The sequence below is a fragment of the Taurulus bubalis genome, assembly GCF_910589615.1.
Source record: "Taurulus bubalis genome assembly, chromosome: 2".
Classification (NCBI taxonomy): domain Eukaryota; kingdom Metazoa; phylum Chordata; class Actinopteri; order Perciformes; family Cottidae; genus Taurulus; species Taurulus bubalis.
In genome coordinates this window covers 26,065,801-26,082,902 of record NC_136590.1, presented here as the reverse complement: position 1 = coordinate 26,082,902, position 17,102 = coordinate 26,065,801, and the positions used below count along the sequence as shown (strand labels likewise).

At 40.8% G+C, this 17,102-nt stretch overlaps 1 protein-coding gene across 1 annotated transcript in view; it reads right to left on the bottom strand.

The window, feature by feature from the left end:
* LOC306753893 (rho GTPase-activating protein 7) overlaps positions 1–14,814 on the bottom strand; it is a gene marked incomplete at both ends in the record, with an annotated part of 94,689 nt that extends 79,875 nt beyond the window's left edge. Inside the window, 2 exons of the mRNA XM_079237807.1 lie at positions 14,618–14,761; positions 14,811–14,814. Coding sequence (XP_079093933.1) covers positions 14,618–14,761; positions 14,811–14,814 — 148 coding nt within the window. The remainder of the gene's footprint in view (positions 1–14,617; positions 14,762–14,810) is intronic.
* Between the last annotated feature and the right edge of the window lie 2,288 nt (positions 14,815–17,102).

Below are 17,102 nucleotides of genomic sequence, written 5' to 3'. Positions count from 1 at the left end.
TGTTCTTTGTAGCTTCGGAGTAGCAGATAAGACAGTCTCCTGCTGAAAATTATGAGCCCGACATTTGCAATGAGGAGGCCATGACTACAGGGACAGGTAGAGAGGATAACAGGGGAAACAATATGAATTAACGTTATATATTGTAAGAAAGAGCAGTATATGACAGTACTTGATGAACCAATACGCATTGTTTGCTCAACTTTGCAGGACAACTTGGAGGCGTTCATGTTAATGTGCACAGAGAAGGAAATCCTCATGTCTATAAGCAACGACACAGTTATAGATACAGTGGCTGAAACCAGTGCACTGCTTAGGCGGTTGCTGATGCTGTAGATGCTGTTGGTGCTATTCACAATGTAAGTGTATACTGTACTGTGAGTTGAACTGTAAATATCAGTTCAATATGCCTCTTTGTTGAAGAGTGGGATACGTTTCAAATGTTTGATTTATTTATTTCTGCTTTTGTTAATTTATCCACCTATCCTTGTGGAATAGTGGAATATTTTTTGTTAACTTCTCATCTGAAGTGGATTATTGTTGTTGTATTTAACCTTTACATTATTTGTTGGACCATGGTATTAATAAAAAAAACAACAACAGGATAGTAAGAGCTGAACTGTTGCTTCATTTATCCAATTTCCACTACCATGGAAAAATTGGGCCAGTCTTGAGCCTGAAATTCCCGGGCTGAAAAGTGGCCCCACTCCGGCCCTGTAAGTGAGTGACAAGCCGCACATCCGAGTTTTCGTGGAGCGGCTTCTGAGTCAAGTGTGACGCTTACGGCTAAAATTTGGTATAACACTCTGAGACTCTTGAAGCAAAGCGTCTGGCACCCAAGAGATCACGGTTCACGTCCTGTATCCTATAAACAGAGGTTAAAAGTTTTTATTTTAAATATATAACATGAAGGCGACCGTTCTCCAACTTTAACCAAGTAGTTTGAGTGAGCGTAACTTAAGAAGAACACAAAACACTTGTGTGCCGTTTCAACTGTTTTATCGGTCACATGGGTTTATTTGAAGGCAATAAATACACTCGGAAGAAGATGCATTATTCAGTCCCTTGGGGAACTTCAGGCGTCCAATCGCTCACACAATCTGTAACCCTGTATTAATATAAATATTACTTAAAAGTGAAGCCATATAAATAAATAGATAAACAGGGGTAGAGACTCAAAGAAAAACCTGGTATAGAAGTCACAAACTGAAACAACAACGGCAAAAGATTATAATGGATTTTACAATACAGCTGTTGTAGCAGCATTTTCAGAGGTGATTAATTCATTGTAGAGTTTAAGTGCTTCTAACTGTCAAACTTTTTTGGACTATGAATAAAGTCTAGTCCATTCCATTAAAAGACTGAGCAGATAGCGTGTTGAAGCCGACACATTTTTTGTGTCGACTGTCGGGATGTGATTCTGTTTTGGAGAGCTGTGCACTCCGATAACAACGATGTGAGTATCTGTGCCGGGAAGCACTCAATGAGATTCTGGCCAGAATGATGGAAAGAGTTGAAGTTCAAGATTCACATATGGGGTTTTTCTAATTAAATTCTTCTACAACATGCACATGAATGTATACAGTTTATTGTATATCACCCAGTTTCTGAATAAAGCTGTAACCATGTGCTGCTTATGGACCATTTATTTGGATGTAATACTCATTTAAATACCGTCCTGTTGTCAATATCAAGACCTTTAGGCAAACAAAAAATGATCAACATGTCCATGAGTCCAGGATGTGATCCAACATGTGATGAATACTTACATCCAGCTGTCTATACCGACTATTTGTATAAAAGAGGTTTAATAAGAATCAGATCGAAGCTTCTCCCCCAACAGCCGATTGTGTATATGCCAACGCGAGAAGGGGAAAATGAGGTCCGTCTGGGGGCAGCTGTGTGCATGATTTTTTTTGCATGACTTGCCGCCGTCCGCCTCACCGACACAATGCTTCTGTCTTGCATTGTCCCAACCAATTTGTGGCCCACAGCGTTATCATGTGTCCTCCCACGAGATTGGAAAAGTAGCGAGAACAAAATAAACAGCCATTTTCTTTTTCTCCTGGGAAGCAGTATGGAAAGTTATTCAGCCACAAGGGGGGGGCGGGGGGGGGGTCATCCATCCAGGTAGGCCCACGTGCTGGGGGAATCTCTCGTTGTGAAGCGGCAGCAGTCAAACGCTGCATAAACTGAAGAGCGAGGTACATGGCTGGTTTCCAGTTTTTGAACAAAAGCTCACCATTAAAACCCTTCTGTGGACATGGAAACCACAAGACACATCATGGTGGGGCTTCATTTCAAACTGGGCCTGCAGCAAGAAGCAGAGCAGTGACACATGAGGTATTAATTAAAACAACAAGACGAGCTAATCAGTTTATGAGCACCAAAAGGCACGGGATGATTTGGTTTGACAGGTTAAACAAAACAAAAAAAAGTTTGAGAATTTTTATTTCCCAGTGGCGGAAACAGACGCCTGGATCTGACAATGCAGATACTGTCTCATTCTCAACACAAAGACTCTGAGGCCTTGGAATAATTATTTATGAAACTTGTTTTTGTTGTATCACAGAGGGGCTCATTTAACTGATGTTTTCTGAGGTTGTAGATAACGTACTACTGACACAACGCAATTCAATACAACAGCACAAATCACAGTGTCAAAAAAAAGAAGAGTTAAATCATCAACCTCTTTGACAGCCTCAGATACTTGTCTTTTCCTTCCTCGGGGACGTGGTGATGCTTTGGATCCTCCTCACATGAAGATCAAGCAACTACTTTGACAACTAGTCTGTACTTTGGTGGAGCTAGTTGTCTTGTTACTGTAATAACTCTTTTTTAGAATATCTTTGGTGTAACGCAACATGAAATCTCATAATTTTCAGATTTATTATCACCATCATTGAATTTGAAGTCCAACAATGTTTTCTCACAGTTGTCTGTAGTGAAAACCTCAAAGTTGTCAGCATTTATTGGAAATGTGCTTAGCTTGCTGCATAGTTGTGCACGTATACATACATGCATAGTGAGGGCAACACATTTCTATTCAGCAAAAATAAACTAGTGTTTTGTGTAGAATGAGAATGAGTAGTATTTCATGATCGAAATGAGTTCAACTACATTGAAACTGGCAAAAAACAATAATATGTCGTTGCCTCAGGATAAAAAGTTGCCTGTTTAAACAGCCTCTGTAAGCCACAGGTTACCCTGCTGCTCCAAAAGAGCAGAACCATGTCAGATAAGCGCTTTGCCTCTGATTCACCCTGGTTAACTGCCACACCCTTCTTCTCTACAAAGGAAGACAGCGAGATGATGAGAAAAGCAGCCAATTTGGGTCTTTCTTTGGCCTCCTCCTCTCCTCTCCTCTTTTTGGAAGATGCTGAAGCACATTTGCTCCAAGATATTAAAACCAACACAATACATATTATGGACTGGCATGGGGCTTTTCACTCTTTCACTCTGACATCTTTTCAAATCCCTGTCCCTCCACTGCTTCAATACAACCTCAGGTGGTTTTCATTGTGTTGCAGAGTATAGAAACAAACAGCGGTTTTCTAACCTTGTCAACCCCGCCGACCGGCTGGATCTTACAAACCAATGTTGTGTCGAAAAACTTTACTAAAAATGATAACAGATACCAAATGTACTTTACTTACAGGGAAAGATATTTTTTCCTATTTTTTTCTTTCCTTCACTATAAACTGACTTAGAGGCAAAAACAAGGCACTGCAAGGCAGAATTACCAGCTAAGTTTGTTATTATTTATTAATGTTTTCTGTTAAAGTTTTGCATGAAATTAAACGTGGACTTAACATTTTAATTAGAATCACTGAAGAAAAACAAAAGGTACATGAAAAAATATGGATTGGGCCCAGATATATTGTGTTAATGGTTAATGCAATTACATTGCGATTATTATCAAACTATTTAATTCAAATAGTGAATGTTCTGGTTAAAAAGTATTAAGTTGATCAACTTGAAATATTGATACATGAGAGATGTGACACCATCAGCTCACTAATTTCTCTGGAGGAGAATCTCCACTAGTTTACAACCGATGAGGCTCGTACACAAAATTATCTAGAGATAAAATGGTTTGATAATTAATTAATTCACGTTGAATTTAGTGAATGCAGACATTAAAATGGAACCTAACCATTTTCCGTCTGTTAAAATGTAACTGTATGTCAGCCTCCTAGAACTGGACCCGAATTGACCCGATTGATATCCCAAACATACAAGCTCGTTAACAATATCAACTCGCACTCCTTAGAAAAGGTAAAAATGGCCTGGGATTCAGATCTTGGACTGGTTATAACAAATGACCAATGGGACTCTATTTTAGACTTGATATATACATCATATATCATACAGCTAAAAGTGGTCCACAGGGCTCATTACACTAATGCTAGATTGGCAGAAATGTACCCTAATTCTGATCCGTTATGTCCTCGATGTAAAGGCCAGCCAGCAGACCTGGGCCCTATTTCTCGTACCTGGCTTACTGAGTTAGCGGGCTAATTGTCAGGATAAGATGACGTAGGTCTGGCTTTCTTGGTTTTTCGAAGCTAGCTTAGATAAATCACCATAGCAACACATCCAAAAATGTAAACCTGCTCCCGGGCAGGCTTACTGAAATTCACTGGATAAGGTGGACACTCCCACGGACAAAAAAGGCAGCTCCCTTCCTCATTGATAAAGGAGCGATATTAGTTATATTAGTTTTATAGGGAGCGAGTTCTTTCAGATCGCCAGGATCCATCCTTTACATTATCATGACTTCCTGTACACGGCGCTATAGATTTTGCCGGCAAGAAATAATTTATTTACGAGAGCTTCTCGAGCCGCGGACATTGATCACCACAGGCGCAGCTGATCGCCCGTCTCAGACACAGACTATCAGCCGCTGCATGCCGCGCCGTTCTTAAGTTTATTTAGCTCTTAAGAAACTTATGGATGTGTTGAAAGCACTCATAATGATATGACAGTGCTATTAGTACACCATACATATCATTATTGTAGAACATGATTAAGGTGATCGTGATGAGAATACAGAGAATCACACACAATTTATTTTCACTGCTTCAATTGATTGAATTTCTGATTATGAATAATACATACATACTGATCCACCCATACACATATTCAAACTCATATACACACATATAGTACATGATTCATACGTGCATACAGTACATATATCCTCATAAGTATATATTTATTCGTAAATATAATCTGATTGATCTGTGGGATGAAGATGCATTTTCCCAACACTGACGCATTTAACTTGTCTGATATATTTGCGACGCTTATGTCTCGCAGCGGGCGGTGTTAAAGTTGCGTTCACGGCAACAATGTTGCAAAAACGTTGGAATATTCGCAACGCGTTTGCTGTGAATGACTACGGTATTGACTTCCTCATATGCCTTCATGATCATCTCCTGCTTCTCAGTAGAGAAATAAAAAGAGGTTCCTCTGAGTGTATTTTCCATTGTACTGTTAGAACATCGTGGTGTCAGTGCTCCATTATTATCCCTTCTGAAGAGGAGCGGGCGCGCGCATTTATCCAGATGACTGACGTCTGGCTAGAATTAACGAGACGTTTCAGCGCGGATTAGCCGTGAAGAAACCCAGATAGCCTGATATCAATCATCTCGCTAATTTAAGATGGAGATTAGGACATTTGCTTGACTTTGACTACGAGAAATAGGGCCCTGTTACACATGTTTTGGCTATGCCCGAAACTCTCCACCTTTTGGATAAGTATTTTTAAAGCTTATAGTGAGATGTTTGCAACTCAATTTGACCTGCACTCTTAACACCAGAGGAACTCCGTACCCGTTTACCAAATGAAGCCAATGTGGTCGCAGCCTTCACAACACTTCTTGCTCGACGTTTGATCCTTCTGAGATGGAAGCAACGTGCCCCTCCATCGTTCTCCCACTGGGACAAAGATGTCATGTGTTTCTTGACACTTGAACAAATTAAATATACTCTCAGAGCTTCCTCCCAAACCTTTGGTAAAGTATGAAGACCTTTTCTAGAATACTACGACTCCTTACAAGAACCTCTCAACAAAGACTGTGGATCCCCTATCCGTCCCATCGCAACAGTGAGCAGCCCCTCCTCCCCTTTTTATTTTGTATTTATTTATTTGAATTTTGTTTTCTTTAGCTATTAACCATTTTATTTCTTACATGTAACTTCTCACTTTAGTATTTGATGATCGATTAATGCAATTATTTTGATATTGTTTCTACATCTCCGTCACCTGAATGTACCTGCATTTATCTAAATGTATACGTTCCGTAGCCTGTAAGCCTAGAGGGGGTCGGTGGAGGTTTCAAATTTCAATCTGTAATTGCCCTCAGACATGTGTGAATCCTCTTCCCTGGTGGGATAAAAACTGTGAAAATCAATAAAACATATTTACAACAAAAAAAAGAAGTAACTATGATTTTTTTTTTTCAAATAGTAATTTAAATTGACTTTTTTATTTTGATATTGCTCATACAAGAGGCTAAATGGTGTTTTTGTGCTCGAGCCTGCAGCACAATAGTGTAAGCAACAAAAGGTTGCCTGTTAAGAAGACGCACCTCCACTAAGGAGTGGTGTGTTATTGTGAGTAGAGCGTTGGACTGACTGAAAATGCCAACAAAACACTTAAAGGTTGGGAGCAGAGGGAGAAGAACATTCAGCTCCATCTCAGATTTCTACACAAAAACCTTAGCCACAATATCATTTATAATGGCACCACTTAACAAAACTACAGAGGTTAAATATATCTTGGTGGTGGATAAAAGACAGTGATGTACATTGGCCCAATATAAAAACGTTTTGGCTCGTCATAGTGACTTCTTTCAGGCAGGAAGAGTCGTTTCATTTTCCTATCAACTCTGCGCAGCCCGCTCAGCGCTGTAAAGAAAGCCAACAGACCGTTAGGCCACGGGATTTATACTCAGCCTGGTCCATTAAGAGTTTCTGTGGCAGCGCTGTGTTTTCATGAATGCAGTCACAGCCACGGACACATCCAACCGAACACCGAGTTTGTCGAGTTTAACAACCGCCGTTCAGCCTTGGAGGTCACATGATCTGCTAAAACAGGATGTGTTTTCAGTGGTTGTGACCCTGGGAAGTTCTACAAACACAGCGTGCCACCAATTACAATCAGCCTTGACGTAGCTCGTTAAGAAGGCAGCTGCAAATACCAGCCATATGTATTTTGTTTGTCTCATTGCATCAAATGTTGTTTGGCCAATCTCCATGTGTGCTTTGTATTGTTGTTCAATATCTTACAGTTTAAAAGGCAAGTGTGAAGAAGTTGGGATGGAGGTCAACACCTCCTTGTTCGACACAGCAGATGTCAGAAAGCCAATTGCTGCCCCAGGTGAAGAAGCATCTCAAGGGCTTGTTGACGAATGAGACCATGATGGAGCATGAGTTCTTCAGTAATGTGAGACTGTCGTAGGAGGGATCTCCTGGATCTCCGTCCTCCGGTAGATTCGGCCTCCCCTCCTCCTTCTCTCTCTTGCGATTTGCTTTAGTGGGTCCTTTTTGTCCGTCGTCTTTCAAGATCTCCATGGTTGAGAAGAGGTTGTGTGGTCCAAGGTCATATCTGGATGTTACAGAGAAATGAGGCAGTCTGCAGAGGGAGCTTCCATGTGTCACTCTAGAGGGGGACAAACGGAAATAAAATAATTGCTGGCCAAATCAGGCAGCTCGTGTGATAAAACCTTTCTCTTGTTGATCTTGGGAAATTGGCTTACATTGAGAAAACGAAACACGTTCTGGATCCTGCAGAGCCTACCTCCACCATGATGATATCATGGTGCATAAGTGATGGACAAATGGATGGAAGAATGACCACCTTTGCTGTTTTTGTGTGGACTAGAAATCGAAGGGAATCTGCCCATCAGACATTCTCTAAAGAGTTTTATAAAAAACGAAATAAAAAAAGCCACAAAGCTCTGCTGCGATTTGCCACAAAACCATTAGGATTCACTCCTGGAGGAAGATGTGGTCGATGCCGGTGTTAACAGGCTCTTGAATGGCTCAACAAACAAAGCCACTTTCCGTCTCATCTGCTGCAACATTAAAGAGGCATTTTCTTTTCAGCTTTTCATCAGAAAGCCAGTCAGTCATTCTTATCCTGGAGAGGAAACGCTGCTCCTTCCTTATTCTAATCTTCTCTCCTACTGACAGATTTCATCTTCTGCAATCAAACAATTTTTGATAAACATTATTTGGAGGGTCCCATATTGTAAAAATATTCATGAATTCTGAAAAGAAGGCAAGCAGAAGGGAACCTATTACTCAAAAGGACAACTTTCAGATATTCTCTTAGCTGATGTGTGCGTCGAGAAACCTGAAATCTGAATCCTCTCATACTTTATGCCAGCTGTATTTATTTTCTTCTTTTTCTTTTTGAGTTGGGGAATTATTTTACTTCACATCTGGAAAGGTTTTTTAACTGTAACATATAGCCTCAATCAGAGTAGTAAAATGCTCTCTCTCACACACTCTCACACACACACACACACACACACACACACACGCGCACACACACACACACACACACACACACACACACACACACACACACACACACACACACACACACGACCCCTGAGCCTATAGTACAAATACAGTCAGAGTGACAGGAAACAGAGAGGAAAGAAGAGAAGGTTAGAGTGGGCGCGCAGAAAGAAAAATAGCAAAGCAGAGCGAGGGAAAGTTAAAGAATGAAGTGTGCAGAAGGAAGGAAGGAGAGAAGAGGGGAAAAGGCATGTGGTCCCAATGCTCAGTCAGGATGAGGTAACACTGCTGATGAAATCCAGGCTGCTATGACGAGAGACCAGGCTGCAACCTCCCTTTGTGAGGAGTGAAGCCAATGGAAGTGCCTTAATTCAACTAACTACATTTTTTCTTTTCTTTTAATGGCCAGCAGGGGGTAGCTCCTCTGGATGCAAAGAGAAGTCAGATTGTATAGAAGTCGATGAGAAAAATGGCCCTAATTCTCACTTGATTTAATATTTAACATTTTAACATGAGTTTATGGTCTCAATCGCAGGTTTCAAGTCTTCTTCAATACAGCATGATGTACACTCATTAAATGATGGTTCTATTTAGTGTCAAATAGACGATAAAGCAGGTTATGTTTTCGGTCGTGGTTACCTTGAGATAGACAGGTCGCTATTCGGTTTGGGAGCTGCGGGTTTTCATCTTATACTTTATAACTGTAACTTATAGCCCTTTCCCAGTGCATTTTCAGCTCACGAAAGTTAATTGTAACAATGTGGTCCTCTCAAAATGTCTTATTCAGCACATGCAACGAGGAAAATATTTCTTCAAAGCTGCATTTCTTCACACACACACACACATACACACACACACACACACACACACACACACACACACACACACACACACACACACACACACACTTTATTTGGCACCGTCTTGCCCCCAAACTGAATAATGTACCGCACAAGTTGCAAGACCACAACCAAAACTGTGTGTGTGTGTGTGTGTGTGTGTGTTTGTTTGAAAGCTGATGATAAAGAGTCTGTGTCTTAGCGTGTGTTATACTCTTTCTGTCAAAGCTGCGGAGACATGAGGGGGAACTGTGTGTGTGTGTGTGTGTGTGTGTGTGTGTGTGTGTGTGTGTGTGTGTGTGTGTGTGTGTGTGTGTCTGTGTGTGTGTGTGTGTGTGTGTATATATATCTTTGGTTCCCATCCCCCAGATGATGTTTAGCTCGGCCCATCTCTGATCACTGCAGAACAAACACCAGCCTTCACATTGATTCCTTCCATCACATTTGGCTCAGAGCCTCTGTGACTCTCTGCGTTCTCATTTTCAGTTTTAATTATCTTTATCCTCAAGAACCACTTTATTATGTAAGGCTGTTTAGCAGTAAAACTATTGCATATGAGTAGTTGTCTGTTTATGCAAATAAACAGTGGTAGCTTCTGGGTCTCCTTCCAAACGAGAAAGATTCTGACAGTAAATGATCCATTCTTTTGTATGTGCCCTCTCCTAGATTCCTTCTCGGCTGAATATATATATATATATATATATATATATATATATATATATATATATATATATATATGCAGTTTTTCAGTTGTTGTAGGATTCACTTCTTAAATAATTTGGTTTATTATCCAGTATCACAAAGTGGAAAATGGCACACAAACATTAAAGCAAACTAGGAAATGAAAAAACATTTTTTTGTTAATCTATCTAAGTAAAAGTATAAATCTGCATAGGGCTTTGCTCTCAGTACTACCTCATTAAACAGAAACATCTCTGAACAACCGTTGGTGACCTGCAGACATGTGAACAAGATCAGCGGAGTAATTGTAATCACTGCTAAAAAAAAACTTCCTGGCACACCTCTCAGCTGATGTGCCAGTTGCAAAATGTCAATTGCGGTTCTTTACAGATTTTATTTGAAGTTCAACAGGGGTACAGCTTAGACACCGTGAGGACTCGCAGCATGGTGGCCTGGTGAAACCTGAACAATACCTCCAGTCACATTAAAACACCCCTCGAAGTCTATAAAAACACCTTGTGAATCTGGATTAAATCTAAATTCCCTTTGCAATCCTCTCACAATCCTCCCACTCTGACAAAGCCAACAACTGAGCAAAAATACAAGAAAAGCAATTATGTTTATTTTAGTTTTACCATTCAGTTCTCTGTGGAGATTTTACAAAAGTCTCCACCTCTGAATTAACTTCCACTTTGCATCTGAGGTTTCTGGAGACGCGCACGCGATGAGTCCGACCAGGCATAAGGAAAAAGTTAAGCCAAAGTTTACAGAGTGCGACTAGCAAAGACTGTTTGTCACGGCGCCGCCTGTGAGGTTTGAATGGAAGACCATATTTGGGCTGTGAATTATGACAACTTTTTAGCGAAGGGGTAAATATTAGGACATTAGGCTGATGAAGGAGAATGGATGGGGAGATGCTCCTGTGGAGAGACTCGGAGGAAGCCGGTGATGAAAGACAAGTGGAGGACAACGCGAGGGACAGAGACGAGGATTAGAGCTGCGACTCTCGCGGGCCGTGTTCACACTGCAGCTAAATACGGCCGTCGCTCCTCGGGAGAGGCGCAAAGCTGGTTCAGTTCACATGCAGTTCGGTTATGAAAAGTTGAACATTATCGGAGTGCAGACTCGGTTGATTCCACCACTCTGATGAGGTTGTGTTGGAATTTTTTAAATGGCAAAAATAATCTGCCCTACAGTATGTGGGAAATACATTTTATCAACTGTTCGCCAAGTGTCTGCACAGCTGGAATGCAGAGGTTCAGTGGAGCCACTGTACAAGTGTCAGGAAAAATTACTCTTATTCTTATACAATGGGTCTTAATCGAATAGTTTTTTTATTGGTTATAATTTTCCAGGTCTGTACTTCCCTCTTTTTTTTGACAATATGGCAACAATTAAGTTTAACTGAAGTTAATTTGCAGTAAACCTGGTGCAAAACCAACATAAAAATATGTTCCCCGGTTATCTAAACTGAATTCTTAATTATTATTTTAGGGTAGTATTTTAGGTTGTATTTTCTACCCAATTGCAGCTTGAAACCTGTTAAAAAAAATACATAAAACCCTACAAAACTACTTTGTTAGGTTTAGTTAAAAAACATCATGGTTGGTCTTAAATGACTAAAATGTTGAAACAATACATAATACAAATGGAACAAAAAGTACTTAGGTTTAGAAAGTCCCTATGCGGTCTTCTGCGGACTCATTTGAAACGGTTTGGTGATACATTAAAGAGCAAAAGTAAATAATGATGAAATACATTTTCTGAAAAACATAATTCACAATGCAGTTTCTTTGAATGGGATTGCCATATTTAGGAGACAGTAATACACATCTTTGAAAATAAGGTCATCCATTATGCATGTTTTAAATAAATATAACTATCTTCACGGCATATGGAAATGACTGGAAATCAGTGGCTGCTTGGAAGGTATTCAAAATTGAATAATTGTATGTAAAGTAAACAGAGTTTAGTGCAAAGCCATTACTGAGAGTCTCTAAAAAAACAACTAAAAACTTCTCTCACTCTCTCTCTTTCCGTTCCTCCCTCTCCCGTGTGTGTAAATGTGTGAGTGCTCAAGAGGATTACAGAGCACAGGATTACATAATCCATCTCAGCCAATCAGTGAGCATGACCGCACGCGCACACACACACACACACACACACACACACACACACACACACACACACACACACACACACACACACACACACACACACACACACAGAGCCAGGTATCAGTTCTCACAAGAAAAGCAGAACCAGATGTCTGAATTAACCACACTCAGGAAAAAAATAAAAAATACCGTTCCCACACAAACACACTCACCGAGCGGCACACAGAAAAACACACAGGTAGTCAAAGAATCTGAGGTATTCCTTGAACTTTAAGAAGCACTCGCTGAGTCTGGACGTAAACATTCAGCAGAGGGATTATTCCTCCCTCAACTTTTCAGTTTATCATAGAAGTTCATTTAAACCCCTGAAGGGAGCTGCTCTGAATGTTTGCAGCATCCTGACAAAAAACAACTAAAATTCTCACCTCAGAAACCTGCCTCACCAATATATTGTGTGCCATACTGTGTGTTCATGGAAAAGTAACAAACATTAATTTACATTGTCAGGGTCATCAGAGTTCAGCTCTGAGAATCAGCACACACAGGTTTTATTTTGGCCAGTTTCCGAGGCTAGATTAATAAAAAAAATAAAAAAAGAAGATTAATACAGGCTAGATTAATACAAAAAGTACTTTTATTTTCAAGTAAAGTAATGAGCATGAGCTATCAAGATAAAGCCAGCCTACACGACAGATGCCTACACGCTTTGTCCACATGACAGAAAGCGGTAAAATGGTCTCACAGTACCAGGCTAACAAGCCAGCAAAATTGACTAGCTAGCTAACTAGTAAGCCGATGGAAAGTTGCCATTTGTAGAATTTTCAGCTCACAGCTCATCTACCTCCAGGGAAATACAACCCTACCATTCCCTGGAGCTTTAGTTAAACAGCACACCTTTTTCTCCCCACACTCCACAGGCCTGCGTCCCAGGTTCACCGATCTACTGAAACCTGCTTTCTGTTAACGGTGATGGAACACTGCCAGACGCCTGCTGAGGAGGTTTAGGTGTCAGAACAGAGACTTCCCGGCCACTCGTGATCCGTCAGATGGAAAGAGACTCAATGCCTCTCAGTGAGGTAGTACGCACTTCGAGATTGCTGGTTGCCGAGGACTTCATTTAGCAGACGCTGTATCAACAAGTGAGCCACCGTGCAACAAACACCGGAGAGCTGTTTCGGCTTCAGCGAGACGTGAAACCACAATCAGTCACAGCAACCGCTCAAATGCACTGGTTTTGTTGAGCAACTACATGGATGGACAGAAATAAGCAGGCGCTGACCAGGATGCTATGGCAGCTTTGCGATATAAAAAAAAAGGACAAGGTTGTTATTTATATTTATTAATATCAATAACCCCATGAAGAGACCAAAACCAACAATACTGTTTAACTTCCTAACAAGTAAAGCCTGTTAAAGCAGTTCATGCCTCCATGCCATATAAGTTAAGTGTTTCCAGAAATGATTACAAAGTAATCACAGAGCCATGCTCTGACATTGGGTGACATATTACTTCATTACAATCTGTACTTTCACTCTTTGGCAGTAGCTCAATCTGCAGCAGAGGTTCCACCAACTCATTGAAAGTCTTGACCTTTTGCATATCCACCACAAAAGGACTCAAAAGCATTAACTTCTGGATTAATTAATTAAACTGCAATCTGTTGATTGTCACATTGGTTTTCATGTTGCTCAGCACAACTTATTTTTCAGTCGGCCCGACATTACATAACAAACAAAAGATAAGTTTGGGCTACAAAACCATGTCGTAAGGTTTAGGAAAAACATAATTGTTGGCTTAAAATGACAAGGTCCAGTTAGGTTTGGGCAACAAAACAAATTTTAGGTTTAGGGAACAAAACCACTTAGTCAGGTTTAGAAAAAGAACTTACCCATCTACCTCCCGTCCTGTTCATCATTTTCTGTGTTTCTTAAAATCTAATATAATGCCACTAGCTTTGACCATAAAATGCATGAATGTGTTTAATGCTGGTGTCCACCACAAAAAAGATCCTAATTGCACCAAAAAGGACAATTGGTGTCCCTGGACACGAAACTAAAAGGTTGCATTTTGTGACCATTTTCGTAAACTGCCATGAGACCAGGCTGACAATGAGGACCTTTAAAGGCCCAGATTTGAACAAACTGATGCAGGCAGCCACTGCATATGACTCTGAACTCTCAGCTTTCCAGCTTGTGCAAAAAAAACACCACCACAACATCACAGACAAGTGAGTACAACTCCACAGATGCTGACATTCCAATAAAGGGTCACGATATACATGTTGATAGTAATCAAGTTTCACATAATAAAAGATTTTAACCTCATCTCCCATCCCTGATTTCAATTTCTTTCTGAAACCTTGCATGAACTCCACTTTCAAACCTGCCAACCAGTTGAGTAATCTGCATCCACATCATATCATATCATACATCATATATCTCAACTCACCCGACAGCCGCCTCTCCCTCACGCTCCTCCAGAAGACATCCAAAGCCTTGTTGGTGGAATCTTTCACGTGCTCACTGAAGGACCTCCGCAGTGGATTTTTTTTTAACGTCGGGGTCTGAGCCATATTCCACACATTCAGCAGTGCTGCATATAGTTCCACGGAAAAGCTTTACGTTTCTGGAGAGTTTCTAACCCATATGGGCAGATTACTCCTTCATGGCTCATGCCGAGGCTGTGTTTCAGTTCAGCAAAGTGAGGAAGGAGGAGGAGGATGAGAAGGAGGAGGAGGAAGGTTGACACTTGATGCAAAAAGTCTGCATGTAATTTTTGAAACACCCGTTCTCTACCTCCGTCCCCAGAAAGTTGTGTGTGTGTGTGTGTGTGTGTGTGTGTGTGTGTGTGTGTGTGTGTGTGTGTGTGTGTATGTTTAAGGAAGGGCGAGTGAAAGCAAACTTGTGTGAAGGATTGTTTATGTGGATGAACAAACTAGGACAGTGTGTTGCGTGTACATCTGTGTGTTCTCAAGGGGATGAGTGCGAACCAGAGCGGAGTGTGAGAAGTGTTTTTCCTTTTGTGCGTGCGTGCTTGTGTGGGAAGTAAAAGGATATGGCCGGCCAGAAGAGAGGAAATGACATCCAACCTGGGTCAAAGACATCAGCAGCAGCAGCACACTACGCAAAGAGAGACACACTCACTCCATAAATGGCAACTTGAATTATTTCTCCTTGTCACACAAACATACTTTCTCACACATAGCTGTTGACATGTCACTTCAGACTTCAGTCAAATCGGACTGAAACCACCAAGGCCTTAGGCTCGAAACATGAAATCAAAAACTTTCCAGAACAACTTTCTCCAGGAGCGGGTCGGGGGGACGACAACTTGCATTCGAGGAACTTGGTCTCAGTTGCTGTGTAATTTTAATGGCCAGCATGTGGAGACATGTCACAGACATACATGTTGATGTTGACTTGCCTTTGAAGACTTCAAATTACTTGTTTTTATTTTATAAACTTGAGATGTGCTGTGACAGACTCCATACTTGACTTGGACTTAGATCCATCTTGAACATGTCCAGAATGTCTTCTGACTAGTCTCAAATGACCAGAAGACCCAGCTCAAGACGCGTCCCAAAAGACACCACAAACCACAAACCTTTTCTTTCCGTTCTTACCTTTTACAATAATATAATAAATATTTGCCGACGAGTATTTCTCATTTTCTTGTCACGCCCACCTCCGTGTGTAAATGCCTTATACAGTCTGAGCCCTTTATGTCTCCAGTCAGCCTTAAGAAACCAAACAGGCATCGACACACACACACACACACACACACACACACACACACACACACACACACACACACACACACACACACACACACACACACAAACCTGCTGCTAGACGGGCAACTAGAGCGTCTGAAGCAGGGTCAGGTTTTTTTTGTCAACTTACAAACTATCCAAAAATGTTTCTTTTTTTCGTAAGGGAACTGAAACTAAAACAGTGAAGGACAACACAGCCAAGTGTTGTAAAATAACATACTTTGTGCAAGTGGGAAGTGGGAGTTGGAAAAGTGATCAAAATGGTCACGTTCTACATCATGGCTGAACACTTTCTCATGCAGAAATGTGTCTGTAAAGACGAACCCAGCAGCGAGTCCGTGGAACAAAAATACATAACATAACATACACGCCAGAGCTCTCTCCACACACACGCCACAAGTCAAAACCAACAGCTGTCACATCAACAGCAGAAGTCAGCACAAACGGCTCATTTTAATTAGTAATTTATTTTTCTAATCAATTTTCCCTAGTTTTGTTTTGATTAAAATGTAATTTATGGAATGATGCAGCGAGAACATCTTTGTTTAATTGGTTCATTTGGTTCTTTGAGCAACGAGTGTCATTATGTTGACATAAAAGAGGATTTTGGCAGCAATATAAACAATGTTATTTTGCTAACTGGCATTATAAAAATCAAGAAAACTATTGAGATAGATATTGAGCAATTAGAGCCAATTTCAGGATTAAAAGCACTTTTTTTGAGAAACTAAAGTGTTTTTCTGTTCTCTCTAGTCTCTTGTACCTCCACCACCCACTGGCCTCCCTGCATCATTTAGCTCCTTCACTCAGTTTAATGATAATGAAGCAGCTCTTATCAGTGGATTTCAGCAACATGCACACACAGTAACTATGCAGTAGACGTTTTAAAACGGTCCTCCCCCGGTCAACTGAGAGCTCATTTTGGCCAATTTCATTCTCATCAGGAACTAAACATCCTGGTGACTTGACTACCTCTGACACTATGGGAATTCACTTCATGTCGTTGGCTACAATGGGTAAATATGTTGGGTAAATGCGAAGGGTTCTTGGCATCGTGCTGATTAAGCAGATTGTTGAAGGGCCTCTCCGCAAGACTCAGACCTCGGAGTTTAACTTCTCACACTGAACGTGCACCAATCGTCCTGGATGCAAAGCCTGTGT